The 15139-nt window shown below is 43.5% G+C and overlaps 1 protein-coding gene across 9 annotated transcripts in view; it reads left to right on the forward strand.

Moving 5' to 3' along the window:
- GNAS (GNAS complex locus) overlaps positions 1–15139 on the forward strand; it is a 193460-nt gene that overhangs the window by 81588 nt on the left and 96733 nt on the right. For 2 of the 9 annotated variants that reach the window (XM_035123349.3, XM_035123348.3), the window contains exons 1-2: positions 3261–4366; positions 8375–8447. In XM_035123349.3, the coding sequence (XP_034979240.1) occupies positions 4228–4366; positions 8375–8447 (212 nt within the window). In that variant the 5' untranslated portion in view covers positions 3261–4227. Of the gene's footprint in view, positions 1–3260; positions 4367–4531; positions 4956–5257; positions 5592–8212; positions 8274–8374; positions 8448–15139 lie in introns of those variants that run through there. The other 7 variants (XM_035123345.3, XM_035123346.3, XM_088674695.1 and 4 more) reach the window with 6 other exon arrangements.

Here is a 15139-nt window from a genome sequence, read left to right on the forward strand (position 1 = left end):
CTTTTTTTAAAAAAAAAGTAGTTAAATGTCTTTTTTAATGTCCTTTTTAAAAAAAAAGACGTCTGGAAAGGTCTGCTGGCCAAGAATTAAAAATACTGTAGCCCCAAGGTGGCGGGCAACTTTTCCTTCCTTTCTAAAGTGGTATGAGCTGGAAACTCTCCATTCCCTCCATATCTGCAAGACTGGCCAGAATCTTATCCACAAGGACTTGGGTTGTTTTCGTTTTTGAAAGGAGACAGCGGGCAATATAAAACTTGAACAAAACTAATCCCCTTCCTTTGCACACGCAAGACTTCCAGTGTTTGCATTATCCAGTGGATAGGCAGGTCATGATGATATTGTTACCCTACAAAGGAGGGCTTTGATTTCGCTGGTTCTCCAAGCTGAAAGAAGAGCTTGTTGTTGTTGTTGTTGTTTTGCTTACTGCAAACTATATGTGTGTGAAGGGAGAGCATATATATAATGAAGAGTGGTGTGCGTGTTTATGTGTGATGGGTGATACGTGATTATTTAGCATTGTGTAGTTGGCTGGGCACAGCCACAAAATGACCGCTGTGGGGCTGCGTAGGCCAAACCAGTGTCACCTGGACCTGGAACCGATCAGGAAGAGCACACTGTTTCTCACACATTGTGGTGTTTTGAGGGGATATTTAGAGGCCTTTCACAGGTAACATAGAAGTTACTGGTGGACATACTGGCACTACATCAGCAACCCCTGCCTTAAAAACAACATAATTGTTGTTCAAAAGTCTCTTTCCCCAAGGCATTTTGTATGACATGATCCAGGTAACAGAAAGTTGCTGCTCTCTGTTGTGGTTATGGGTCCGGTTTTAGGTGCCTTATGTTTTAGGGTTGTTTTGCCAGCTTGAGGGCCTGTATGGGTTTGAAGGATAGAAAAGAACCCTTTAAATAAATATAAATAAAACCCTCCAAGGTAGGCTGGTATTACTATTTTCACGTTGCAGATCAGAAACTCTTTTTGACAAATCGGGTGCCTACTGAATACCACCTAATGATTTCACAGCTGAGGAGGGACTGGGAAGTTGGGAACTCTCCATTTATGGCTCACACTCTTAGCAATTACGTTTGAAGATCTTATATGCTGCTACCTCCATCTAATTATTTGGGAACTGGATAGGAAAGATGCAAAACACATTTTTGCAATAACTCAAAAATAGGTTTCAAGCGAAAGCTGCGAATTAAAGTGCACTTAGAAAAGTTGCCCACCTGTAGTGTAAAGGACTGTAGCCTTAGTTTGAAAAATAGGCTCATATTGTTAGACAGTTGCATTCAGTGCAGAGTTCTGTGTAAAAAAAAGGACCTGCTTGCATTAAACATACTGCACAAGTCCCTGGCATTAAATCAAGCCTTCACGACACCTTGCCTTGCAACTAGTCAGTTTAGCCTGCCCTGCTAACCTTCTATTGAATATTAGATCACAACGTGGCAGTGGAATGAGTTTCCTTGCGCATCAAAGGAATTCATAGGCCAATAGATATCCTGGACAGTACTGCAGACATATTCATTTCAGCATTTATAGACAGTTTGTCCTTGCTAGCCTTCCTGAGGCAGCTCCACAGCCTATTAATTTTTTTGTTCAAATTACAGCTGATAGGAAGAAAATGTCACACCAGCAGCAGTCAAAAACAATGCAAAATGTTGCAATAAAACAGTAACATAAAGCGTTGCAAATGATAAATATTAGCTCAAAGCAGCTAACGACCAGAGGTTAAAAATAGGATGAGAATAGCAGGAGTTAAACACTCTGCCCTGCATCTTCCATGTGGCACGTCAAAATGCAATGCCAGCTTAATCAGCACGGAAAATCCAGGGGCAGAAATCTCCTGCATGAGGCAGAAGCATTTTTCCTTCCTCCAAACTGCGCCCAGTGCCTGACACGTGTCTTGCCTCATTTCTCCCTCCCTTGGCCCCTCGTTTCTCCTTCCTCATGCCGCCTACAGGTGCTACTACTGCTGCTGCTGCTAGTTCACCCCCACCGCCCCGCTTCTCTTCAGCCAATCTGACCCATGATCCCTAGGCATGACCAACAAGAACTTCCTCTCCCTTTTAATTACAGCTATTAATTTGCTTTAATTGCCCAGGAACCCCATCGTGGCTCAACGGCTCGCAGCATTTGATCAACACCCCACCCGCATATTAAATTATTGGAAGGCATTTTTGGTTGCGCGTTTGCAAAAGTTAAAGATGTGCCATTTCACCGGGTGCTTTCGCCTACCCCCGAAACCTTTTTTTTGGGGGGGGGTGTTTAATCCTCTTTTGTACAAAGTTCACGTCGTGCTCAGGATCCTAATTCCGCAGAGAGAGGCGGCATTGATGAACAAAAAGGAAACTGAGGTTCCCTCCGCAAAAGAGAGAGAGCCAGAAGGAACTCCCCCCGCCCCGCGGGAAGCTAAATTTAAAACACACGCGCGCACTCACACAGCGCGCAACCCCTGGGCGTGTCAAGAAAGGAAGGAGTCGGCGATGCAACGAGGGCAGCCGCTGCCGCCGCCTGCCTCGGATCTGCCCGTCCTCTCCCTGTGGGTGTTTGAAGAGGGCGCCTCCAAGTCAGTTAACTCCTGACGTTTGGGGATCATGTGAATGGTTGAGTTCCCATGGTTCCGTGTGAGCTCGCCTTGCCCCACCCCATCTCTGCCTCTCTCGCGTTTCCCTTCCTCTGTCGAATTCAACAGTAAAATAACAACAACAACAATAATAGCAATGCTAATAATAATAAATGCAAGGGGAGAGAGGAGGGGAGATAAAATGGGGGAGGCAATAAAAAGAGAGGAGGAGGAGGGAAGGAAGTAAATAAAAGCTCCTCATCAGGAGAGTTATTTTCGTTTACTGGGAGGAGATCCCGCTTGCTTTCCCCCTCTCGTTTCTCCTCCCTTCCCTTTGCTCCCCACGTTTGCAAGGGGAAGCCAAAGGGGATTCAGCAGTCTGGAAACCGAACGTGAAAAGCGGGGAGGAAAGAGAGCGTCGGGGAGGGAGAGAGAAAGAGAGCAGCGAAAGCGAGAGAGGGAGGAAAAGAAGAAGGGGGCCTTGGATCTCGGCAACCACCATTAAAGGGGAGAGGGGAGAGAGAGAGATCTATAATATTTCCCTCTCTCTCTCTCTCCCCGCAACCCAACCCAGGAAAGGAAAGCGGGGACTCGTTTGGCCAGCCAGCAGCCGAAGGGTTGGCTTTGACCCCCTTCGGGCGCTGCGCCCTTTTTTGGAGAGGGAGGCGGCGTGTGTGTGTGTGTTGCGCGCGCGCGCGCTGCAAAAGGAGAAGGCAGGAAGAAGAGCAAGCGAGGAAGGCGAAGGAAGAAGAAGAAAAAAGAAGAAGAAAAAGAAGCAGAGGGAGGGAAGGGAGGGGAAAGAAGAAGAAAAAAGAGGAGCGAGGAAGAGACAATTCTAGATTTTCTCCGTGCCCAGGATTTGGGGAGGTTTCTCTGCTTGGAAGCTGCTCTGCCGCCGCCGCCTTGGACCTGGAGGATTGGAGGATTATATATATATATATAATATATATATAGAAACAGACGTCTCTTAATATTCTCATTTCGCCCTCCCCCACCATTGGAGGTGGCGTGGAAGCTGGAAATATTTTTAAAGACCCAATTATTGTTATTATTTTACTGCTGCAGGGGTTGGAAAAGGGGGGGGGGAGAGAAGGAAGAAGGAGGAGGCAGCTTTTTTAACCCGTGATCCTGCGGAGAATTTCTCTCCCCCCCCCGCGCCAGTGTGGTTTTTTCCCCCTTTTTTCTTTTTTCGTGACTGCCAATCTCCCTCCGTTTCCTACACCCCCGTCTTCTTCTATTCCTACCCCCCCTTCCTTTTTCTCCGGATCTGCATTGCGAGAGGATCTGGTCGAGGTGTGGGGGAGAAAAGAGGTTGGAGGCCTTGAGCAGTAGCAAAGTCATCGCGCTCCCCCCCCAAACCAACCCCTCCCCTCCTCTCCCCCCCCAACCCCGTAGTAGGCTCCGCACTCCGCTCCCTCCATGTCTTTAGGCAGCGGCAGCTGCGAGTAAAAGAATAAAAAAGGGGGGGAAGGAGAGAGGCTCCCCCCCCCCGAGATACACACAGCCGCCTTCTCTCCAGCGAGACCCGGTTGCTTCCTGCCCCACTCCCTTTTCTTCTCTCTGTCTCTCGGCTGCGGGTGCCCCCTCCTTTGCGCCCCCCAACCCCCGGCCTTTCCTCCCCCTTCCCTTCCCTTCCCCCCTTTCCATTCCGCCCCCCCCAAAGATGGGCTGCTTAGGGAACAGCAAGACTGAGGACCAGCGCAACGAGGAGAAGGCGCAGCGGGAGGCCAACAAGAAAATCGAGAAGCAGCTGCAGAAGGACAAGCAGGTCTACAGGGCCACGCACCGGCTCCTCTTGCTGGGTAAGGGCGGCAGGGAAGGAGGGCGTCTCTCTTTTGGGGGGTGGGGGTTGAGGGGGCCAACCGGCGGGCCCCCCCCCAGCCCTCCGCATACACAGGGGCGCGGGAGAGAGCGGAAAGGAAGCGCGGACGTCTTTCTCGAGGCCCGGGTCTCCCTGGGTAACGGGTGGCAATAACGGGGCCCAGCAGTGACTGGGCAGCAGGAGGGAGAGGTGGGGCCCTGCCTGCCAGGCCGCCTGCTCGCTTGCTTGCTTGCCTGCCTGCCTGCCTTCCCCGCGGGCTTCTCGGGGAAGCTCCCCCGGCTTGGCAGGGCCTGGGAGAAAGGGAAAAGGAAGCGGGTCTCCAGGGGTTGGCGGCGAGGGAAAAGGGGCCTGGGAGAAAGTAGGCCTCGGGCCCTCAGCCGCTGGCAGCTCGTACTGCAGCCACGCTTGTGGGGTGTGTGTGTGTCTTTTCAGCGGGGAGGGGTGTTGTTTTTGGCAGGGGGGGTGACAGCTCGGGGGAGGGGAGTTAGCTAGGCATTCGAAAGGGTCCGGATCCCTTCTGCTCCCAACACGTCCATTTCATACGTTTCGTGGACACGGTGTGTTCCTTGGTGAGCAAGGAAACCCCCTTGGGTGGATGACAACGCTGGTTGGCCCTTTTCCTCTAAACCTCCCCCCCCAAACTGCTTGGCACCCCCCCCAAAAGCGGATAAGTTGTAATTGGTAGCTCACCCTACTCCTAGGATTTACCTTATTACTATTATTATTATTATTAAGGTGACAGGTAGTTGGTTAACATACATCTGCTCTGGCCTTTTTAGACTGGCTTGCCCCCCAAACATGGCTAACTCCACCTCCTGCTTCTGCTCCCCTCCACCCTGTACTTAATAGGTAACTGCTGCATGGAGAAGAGGGCACAAACCACTGTTGAAAAGACACCCTGGTCTTTTCAAACTGTTACTGGTTGAGGCGGCTGTCAGTGGTGTTTTAGATAGAATGTCACTTTCATAGAATGTAATGTCGGGGCCTATACAGGTGGAGGGTTTTTTGGGGGGGCTGCAGGCCACAGGATGCTCAGCACTTCAGTTAAGGTGGTCCCGGTCACTGTGTGTGGGCCCTTGGTGGGGGGACTGGAGTGGAAAATAGTAGCGGGTGGGGGACAGGGAGTATGAAACAAATCCAGCCTCACCCTTTTCCCCATTTGGGAACGGTACACATGCACAAATCCTTACAGGAAGTGTGTGGAGGTGAGTGGGGCTTTGCAGTATTCTGTTGAGTTGGAGGTGGGGTGTATTCTGGATAAATGGGGTGGCGGTGGGCTTAAGGTGCTTCTCTGGGGACTTGGAAGGAAAGGGGGCTTAATGTGGACTTGGAAAAGGAGGCTTCTGAAGGAAGCGGAAAGAAAGGTTTATTTTTAATACTGTGATGGACTTGCGTCCTTCCCTTTGTCACATTTATTGTTATCATTAACATTGGGGAAATACGGATGGGGAATGAACGTTTTTGGCTCCATATAGATTAATATCAAATGCTGGCCTTTTGTTTGTTTTATTTTCCCCCAGCAGATACACACTTGATTTAAAACACTTCCCAAAGATCTCAAGCTAACACAAAATGAATATTCTGTTTTCAGACACACAGTTTGTGTGACATTGTAGTATCTAATGGTACTGGAGTATTGCTTTTGAATGGCCTATAATTTTTTTAGATGAGAACCTAGTTTGCTATGATCAATATTTTTAGGCGGTGAAGGTGATTGGAATAGTGAACATGGGACTCAGTGAGCTGTTGAGTGAAGAGAGCCTTTAAGTCATTGATTTTGAGAAAGGAAGAGGTCTAAAATACAAGTTGAATAATTATAGCAACATCTTCTGCATTGAAGTGATTATCCAGGTCCCTTCTGGCACATAAATTTGAGGGAAAATACCTGATTTAATGTTTGCCCGATGCATGTGTGTGATCTTAAGAATGCATAGTTGGAAGTAAATCTGTTTAAATCAGTTGTGCTCAATCCCATGTAACTTGTATTTAAAACTGTTGTGGAAATCAGTTTTGCAGCTTAAATATCCAGAACAGAAGCTTATAGACATTTATATGCATTTGTTTAAGCTTCGGGTAGTTAGAAAATAGTCTGGCTCTTCATAATTAAAACATGGGTTCCTTATGTGTTTTAAATTTGATTTGCCCAGATGTGGTGGCTTAAAAACTGTAGTTACATGCAGTCCTTAAGTCATACAGAAAATGACAAGAAATCTGTGGTATAGTAGTGTAAGCACTATAAAATCCAGAAATGAAAGCACAAGTGCACAGTACTAGTAATAATGTATTATGTGGTGAACATGTTAAGAATAATGCAATGGAAAAAACACATTTCATCTTAAAAGCTTGTTCATAGGACTTTTAAAAGTCCTTAGTGTGCTTTCTCAAACCATGCATGCATTTGACTGACATATCAGTGATAACTGTTGAGTGTTTTTTTTTAATGAAAAACACAATATGAGAGAAAATACAATAGTTATAGATAGGGTAGGAATTGGTATTTGCTTAAGTCTTGCGGGGTTGATAGTTTGAGCTCTCCCCTGCATTTTCATGGTGGAAGGTTGGGGAAAACACCCTCACTTTTGATGAGCTCTCTTTCTGCTTGGTATGATAGATTTTTGTTTATTTTTGACCTATTACAGCTCTGTGACTGGCGAGTGCTTTATGCAGTTATTTATCTGTCCTGGTGAAATCTTTCTGAACCTGTTTTCCACCAATATTTATAAAGAATGGGGCGGGAGTGAAGATTTCATGTCTGGCATTAAAATGTTCAGAGGTTAAGTGGTTTTAATAATGTGTTGGGTTGAAGGAAGGAGTTAGGTTGTTGTGGAATTTGAAAACATGAAAGAGAAGGGAGACAGGATAGACTTCCCCAGAAAAATATACTTTGATATATAGCTGCTAAAATTAAGTTTTGTGTACGAGACTCAAAATGGAGGCTTGTGCTGTCATTGAGTACCGGGGAAAGCCTGGCATTGAAGAAACACAAATGATGCCTTCATGATCCCTGCCTTGCTTAGGTCTCATAATTTTCTCTTTTTTTCTGGGGCTTGTGAGAGCTGTATATGGAAATAAACTACCCAAAGATGCTAGAGCATCTGTGTGTCTGCATCACCATGGCAGGACTCGATTTCATGCAAAGGGGGAAGAGAAAACGTCAGCTTTTATATAGAAATATTGAAAGCTAGTGACTGGAGTGCTTGAATATCTCAGTCAGATTTCATGGTTCAAGCCCTTCACTGTGCAGACTGAGTGGGTGCAGCATGCCGACTGGATGGGGAGAAAGGGGGCTTTCTTGTGTGTGGAGTGGGAGAAAAGAGAAGGGTGAGTTATAGGGTGCAGAATGAAGGACGTCTTCTCATGGGAGTGAACAAGATGGTATTTTCAAAATGCAGACTTGATGTGCAGCTTGGTGGGCATGTGTGTGGGGTGTAGAGCATGTGGAGGTGATGGGAAGCTCTTTCAGGATGCAGATGAGAGGTGGGGAGCAGGAGGGGCTCTTAGGCATCGCTGTAGCAGAATGGTGGTAGGGGTTCTCCTTTTTCAAATGGCACCATGTTCTCTGTTTCAGTGTGTTGAACTGGCTGATGGTGTGATTAAAGACATCAGGGTTTTACAGACACAATTGGCTTTGCTCCCCCCCTCCCGCCCTGCTTTGAAGTAGTCAGTGTTTGAGGCAACTCCCGTTTCCCTTCAGAATACTAAACTTGCCTCTGCCTTAGTTTCCCCATTCTGCTTGTTTGATGTAGACAACTGGGGGGAAAATGGATAGTGAAATATTTCATGCTTCAGCTCCGACACATGACTTCAGCTGGACATTTATTTTTAGCTGCAGCTACAGTTTCCAGTGGCAATTACTGCTTTTTTTCCTTTCAGTTTTCAGTCTTGTGGTGAGTAACCTAGGTTCATGGATTTTGCCTCTTGAAACGACTCATGTGCCCCAGAATTTATTCTACTTCCTTCTGAAATTGATTTACTTTTTTGTTTTTAGGTGCTGGTGAATCTGGTAAAAGCACAATTGTCAAACAAATGCGGATCTTGCATGTCAATGGATTTAATGCAGAGTAAGTGCATCTATATTCCTACCACATTATTTGATGTGCATGATTGATTATAAGTATATTTGTGAGTTCTGGAGTAATTGAATGTGACTCCTTGGGGATTTATTGTCTTTTTAGGGGGAAAGGGTAGTGTTTAGTTTGAGAATATGGTGATTGAACTTTTCAAATATGTGAGGGAGCCTGCTCTTAACTGATTGCATCAAGGTTTCATTTGTCAGGCTTTATGAAGGCGAAGTTTTGGTGCAGTTTCTCTCACAATATGGCTGACATCGAACTTCTTCTGTACTATGCTCAGTGTTTTCTTTCAAAGTAAACTGAATGCACTTTATGAAGAAGTATTAAGGTTTGCTTCGGGAAATTGATTACATACTGGTTTTATGTTTTAAGGCCACTAACAGACTTTTATGATTGCTGTTTTGGTTTCCAGATTTGGGATAAAATAACAAGCTTTTGGTTCTCTCTGTGTTTCATTGTCACTTTGGACGGGCCAAGCATTGACTATATTGTTCCCTGTCAAGCAAAACCTATTCAACTTAAGAATTATTTAGTTAATATCCTGGTTTGGCATTCCATTGTTTGTAGAGAAAGATGTATGACCCAGTCTTAAGTACATATTTCTTAATTGGAATTTCAAGGCTTACTATCTTTTTTCAGAATTCTACTATCATTATTCCACAATAATACCCCATGTCGCTTTGGGGGTAGTATCTGGGCACAAAAGGTACTGCATAGCAAAATAGTCTTGAAACTGGAGTGGTGCAGACAATTGAAAAACAGTTTTGGACTGCCATGGTAGTTCCTTGCTTTCTCTACCCCCTCCCCCAGTTACTCAGCTTCTGAACAAGGTGGTTCTTTTTAGCTAATCATCATTGAGATATTTGCCTGTGAATTTGTCTAATTGCCTTTTAAAGCAAGATAAGCTAATTGGCAACCTCTCATCTACCGGTATCTTGTGGCAGCAATTCCATAAATCTATTGTGTGTTTGTGAAGAAGTACTTCTATCTACCGTGAATCAATGCCCAGTTTGTTTTGGTCACTCCAAGTTAGGGAAGAGGGAGAGAAAAAATAAATGTCAATATAATTGTTTATCATATTCTCCGTACTGCCCCCAGTATTTTTCTTTTCTAAAGTTGAAAACCCCAAATGCTCTCACTTTTTTGTTGCCAGGAAGGTCGGTGCTCTTGATTGCCTTGCACTGCATCTTTTCTGACTGCTATTTCCTTCTAGAAGAATGGGTGATCAGAATGGAACATAATATTCCAAATCACTGTAGATTTATAGGCTAATAAAAGCTTTAGAATAGTGACAGTCTTATTTTCATTCTCTTTTCTAATCAACCCCATCCTGGAATTCATATTTTTCACTAGTGCTACAAGTTTTCAGTGCTGTAGCTTCACATTCCCCCTGTTAGTGGCTAGTAGAAAAACAGTAGTAACTATAGTGTAATTTATAACAGATTCATTGTGAAAAATATTGGACCTGGATCCACCTGTTAGTTCAGAAGAAAAATGTACTACTTACACACCAATGTGGAAAGACTTCTTCAGTCACGAGATTTTGATATGTAGCTCTTCTGTTTTTGGTTCATACTTAGTTGCCTTCAATAATCTGATTTGTTTTACGTGTTTTAGAATAAGGATGTTTTGAACATTCATTTCTATTTCAGAAATAATTTTGTTTGGGAATTCAGCAAAGGCAGCCTGAAGTTCTAGCATATGTTTTGGCATCCATCTGTCTCAAGAGACAGTGGAGTGCCCCTCTGGGGGTGAAGTCACCAAAGTGGAGCGTAAGTCTAGGCAGTGTGCTGGAGGTTCTGGGCTGCCTAGGCGACAAGACCCTCCTCTCGGCCTTGCTGATGTGGTCCAAAGGAAAGCAGAACAATAATTTTGGCAACAGAAGATGCTGGAAGGAGGTGTACAAGGCACCACCAACTGCCTTAGGGACTCCATTTCAGATTTGTTTAAGCTTTTCTCCTTAGCCTTTTCTTCACCCAAAGATGTCCCATAAGGCAGCGGAGGATTAGGATCAGAGTTTTCCTTCTGGATGAGCTACCATCCCAGGTTGACAAGCCCCATCTGCCCCTCACTCTACAGCATATGTATGTCAATGATAAACATTGGTTAGGACAATGTGAATGAGTAGGAGTGAGTCATAGTGAGCTTTGGTTTTCCCTCACTTCTTCTCCCATTCATCCAGGAGAACTAGTTCACATAATTTTGCATCAGCTTTTGATTATTTTATTTTTAAGAGTTTGTTGTATACTGCTATATCATAACAAACAAAATGTAAAACCATTTGCCAGTGCTGGCCATGTTATCTAGACCTGGAACTGTGGTTGAGCTTAACCATAGTTAGTTTATACAAGCCATCTTCAGTAACTCTGATTTCAATTTGAAGTTGGCTCTCTTGACATTAGCCATAGTTAATGTTAACCACAGTTTGCCAGCTCAGACCCCACAACAAACTTTGTTTAAGCAAAAAGGAGAACGTGAGGCACACTGTGGCTTGTTCCTCTTCATTCATGTTGCTCTAAACAAACCTTAACTGGAGATGGCGGGAATTGAATTTCTGTTGTATGCCGTCTTTTGAAGGCTTGTTGTAAAAGGGTAGATAGAAAACGAAATAAAAGAAAATAAATAATAAATTAATAATATTGCTTAACTGAAACTCACATAGAAGTATGTCAGTATGGCCGAGTAAGAGGCGCTCTCGCATGTTTAGAAAAGTTACGCAGTCCTCAATACTTACCTATTATCGCTTGGATAATTGGATTTTGATGTAGTATAGATTTAGTGTACATATGTTAGTTCAATGTATTATTTGTAGTGTTTCAGTTACAGCTGGTTCTTGGACCTTAACAAGTTGCTCCAAAATTTAGCTAATTACAGCTAATTGCAAGTTAGCCCACCAAAAATGTACTACCGTTTCTGTACTTAGCCATATGTGATGCGGTGCCTGGATGTATGTGTACATGATAGAGTGAGAGGTAGTAGGAAGCCATATGTCATATTACTTGACTTTTGGACCCTCAAAATGTGGGGGAAGGAAACCCTTCAGAATTGGTTTCCTCATACTAGAAATCAGAGTTAGCGTGTTTTAGTGAACAGTTTGGGCTTTTGGTGCAACTTGAGAGGAATCGGATAATAAAGCTGGGGAGCGAAATATGAGAATGTGCTTGTTCACATCTGGTACGTGGAATAACATTGTTAAGAGGATGCCATGTTTGATGATGGATCATGAAGACGATGCAAGTTATTGTAGTCTCTTAGTTTAGGATCCAGATTCCTTCCCCCTTTCATTGGAGAATCTATGACTCTTGATGAGTTTACTCAATGTACACTCCTATACAGTTAGGCGGCTTCACGGAAATGGGATTTAAGCAATCTTGTGTTCTGAATGGCATCCTTAGTTCCCAGAAAAAGCCTTAGAGAGAAATCTGAATAGAACTATAACAACAATAATGAAATAAACTGCCAGGGTGTCTGTTCCTATGCCAGGGTGTTTGAAAGCCTAAATTAGTGTCTTCTTTTTAACTAGAATGTAGTTGGTGCTTAAGTATCCAAGCTTCAAAAATTATTATTCCAGTGTGCTTTATCCTAGGTTCATATAAGTGGTAAGGCTGGGTAATACCTGGTTTTCAAAATTGTGATATATCACCAACTAAACATCATGATACCGTATATAGATATATCACGATATCTGAAATATGGAAGGAACTATGCAAAGGCAAACAGGACAATGTCCCGGCAACTGCTGCTACTTAAGGGTCTAAAACTGATAAATGATGATAATATCAATCACCTCATGGTCACTTTCATCAGCAGGCAAGCCAAAATGTATCCAAACAAGAGTGTCGGTTTTGCGCTTCGCTACCAAATGGTGGTATTCAGGACAATCCAAAGTATGGCAATGAGTACTGTACTGTATTATGTTTAGCTGGTAATAACATTGCAATGTTTAGCTGGTGATATATCACGATGTTGAAAACCGGATATCGCCTAGCCCTCACACACATTGTGATTAACAATATTTTGCAAGATCAAATATTATGAAACGGTTATCACGATGTGAACTTCAAACCGGTTTTGGACAATATATTGATATATCACCCAGCCCTAATAAGTAGTCCTTAAAGATTCTTCACATTCAGTTGATCTCATGACGATTCCAAAGGGTAGCATCCCCCCTGCATTATACATAAAAGGCTGGGGAAATTAGTGCCTTTTCTATATCTGTATTTACTACCCTAATGTGTTTCTGGTTTTTGTTTTTGTTGTTTGTTTGTTAGTCCATAACAATTCATTTGACCCTTGTCTTGGATTTTGCTATTTATAGAAATGTTATTTGCAGTTCAGCCTCCAAAGTAATCTGCGTAGAAGGGGTATATCTAGAGATGTTATGACCTTAGTTAGGGTTAGTGAACCAAAGTTTGGGCTATTGATACAAGGAAGGGCATGGTTTGCCTTTTAGAGACTCTGTCTAGATTCTGTCATGTTTTCAAGTTGTCCATGACAATAGCTTTGATTGGGCAGTGGAGGGAGAACTGATGCATTCTTAAATGCCGTTTGTTGGTTGCTGTTTGACATGGGTAGTCTGGAGAAAGTCAGGCAATTTTTCCTTGCTTCAGTGTGATTCATTTGCAGTACTCAAAACCTACCCATTTCAGTCAGTGTTGCTCTTAAAGTAATTGAAAAAAATGCATAAATTTCAGGATTAGATTTGAATATTTTTGCAGCTGTTTTTCAAGAGACCTAGGCATTTCACACCCAATTACAACTTGTGCTGGCATGATGTATGCAGAGGCACTTGCTAAGTTTAGCATCTTGCCTGATCAGTGGGCTGACCATTACATTTTTCCAAAACTTGTAAGTACCTGTAAAATTAGACTGTATCCTAGCCTCTCAAAAAGCATTCACCTCACAGTTCTCACATGGCCCTACCAGTCTCTGCAATCTGCATACCTGTAGAGCCTCCCTCCCTCTCTTTTCTTGCCCCCACCCCCGTGATACTTTTACAGCCAATGAAATTCCCAGGATGTCTTTTTCAAGCTGTGCTTGGGAAAACAAGAAGCAATGAATGGTTGGCGAGTGGTTTTGAGAAGTTGCCCTTTGACAACAAGAAATTTCATCTATGATTGTGAAATTCAGTTGGGTTTAAATTTGCAGAAATAACTTAGAAGTAAATAACTCCATGCAAGTATATCTTCATTTACCATCCTTGGATATCTAACATCACATTATATAACATATATACGTATCACTTGTTATATAACTGTCCTTGACAGTGGGGAAGGAAAAGTTTGTGGATATTTAAGTTACGTAGACAATGGGGACAGGAAGTTGTAACCATGGGAAAAGAGGGAAGGTGCATATCAGTTGCTAAAGTGAAGGTGTGTGAGTTAAGTGGTTTCCCCCCCCCCCCTCATTTGGCAAGATTAGGATGCAAGTACAGTCATACCTTGGGTTACAGCTGCTTCAGGTTGTGTCCGGGTTGCGCTCCGCGCTGAACCCAGAAGTACCAGAACGGGTTACTTCTGGGTTTCGGCGTATGCGCAGAAGCACTAAATCACGCTTTGCACATGCGCAGAAGCGCTGAATCGTGACCCGAGCGTCCACGGTATATTATGGAGAGGGAAATGTGTCTGTAATCCATGCATTTGAGGTAACATTTGAAGAGTGACTAGGTAAATGAACGTATGCTGCTATTGCCAACCATTCACAAAAGATAAACAGGAGACATATGTTCAGGGTGACTCAGGCCCATGCCAACACTGAGTGGTAGTTTTGAGTGCCACAGTTCAAGAAGGAGGAGCTCAAATTGGTAGATTGATTATGGATCCTCCCTTTTCGGCATGGTTATTGCCTGATGTTGGAAAGAAGTAGAACAGCATTATGCACTGAATCAGGTATGTCGTATCTGGAATAGATCCATTGAAATCAGTGGGACTTATCCATGCCCATTGATTTCACTTAGTCTCCTCCAAGAATAATTATGGTAGTTGAATTCAACTCCATATATTTACAGGGATTCCACCCCCACCCTTTAATATCACACATTTCTCCCCATTTGTTAAGAGTTCCAACAGCAAACCATTTTCAGGCCCTCTTCTGTTGAATTGCTTGATCTTAAGCCTGAGTGAGTGACCACTTGTCATTTGCCAAATTCATTCTGTTGTATCTTTGATATGTGTGACCCATTTCCTAGAGAATGCAAGATATTCCATTGAAGTTAGGGAAAGAAGCAAGGTGCTTAAATTTAAAGTAAGATAGTTTTATGCTAAGGAATTGGAAAATATTTCTCTGAGAAGAGCAGTAGAATAGTGGGAATTTGAGAACTGCTGGGACTGAGATTCCATAAGGGAAGGATGAGCAAGAATGCTATCAGTTGTTTGTTGTGAACACCATTGTTATTAAAAGATTCAATGACAGTTTGTAGAACAGATTAGTTCTACACTTGGGCAGTCTGTTCACTTTGGGCAGTGTTATTTTGTCAGGCTTAAAGAGGTTAAAGTGCATCTTGAAATAGAAAAATCAGAGTGGTTTAAAAAGCATGTATGTCTCCAGCCTGTTCCTTTATTTGTAAATTATCCTAGTGATTCATTCTCAGTCACTAGAATTCCCCAACTCTGGTTGCATTTGCTAAGAGTGCATGCTTCATTCATTAATAGGAGAATGAAGCTGGTAAAACGTAACTA

The sequence above is a fragment of the Zootoca vivipara genome, chromosome 7 (assembly GCF_965207765.1).
Source record: "Zootoca vivipara chromosome 7, rZooViv2.hap1.1, whole genome shotgun sequence".
NCBI lineage: Eukaryota > Metazoa > Chordata > Lepidosauria > Squamata > Lacertidae > Zootoca > Zootoca vivipara.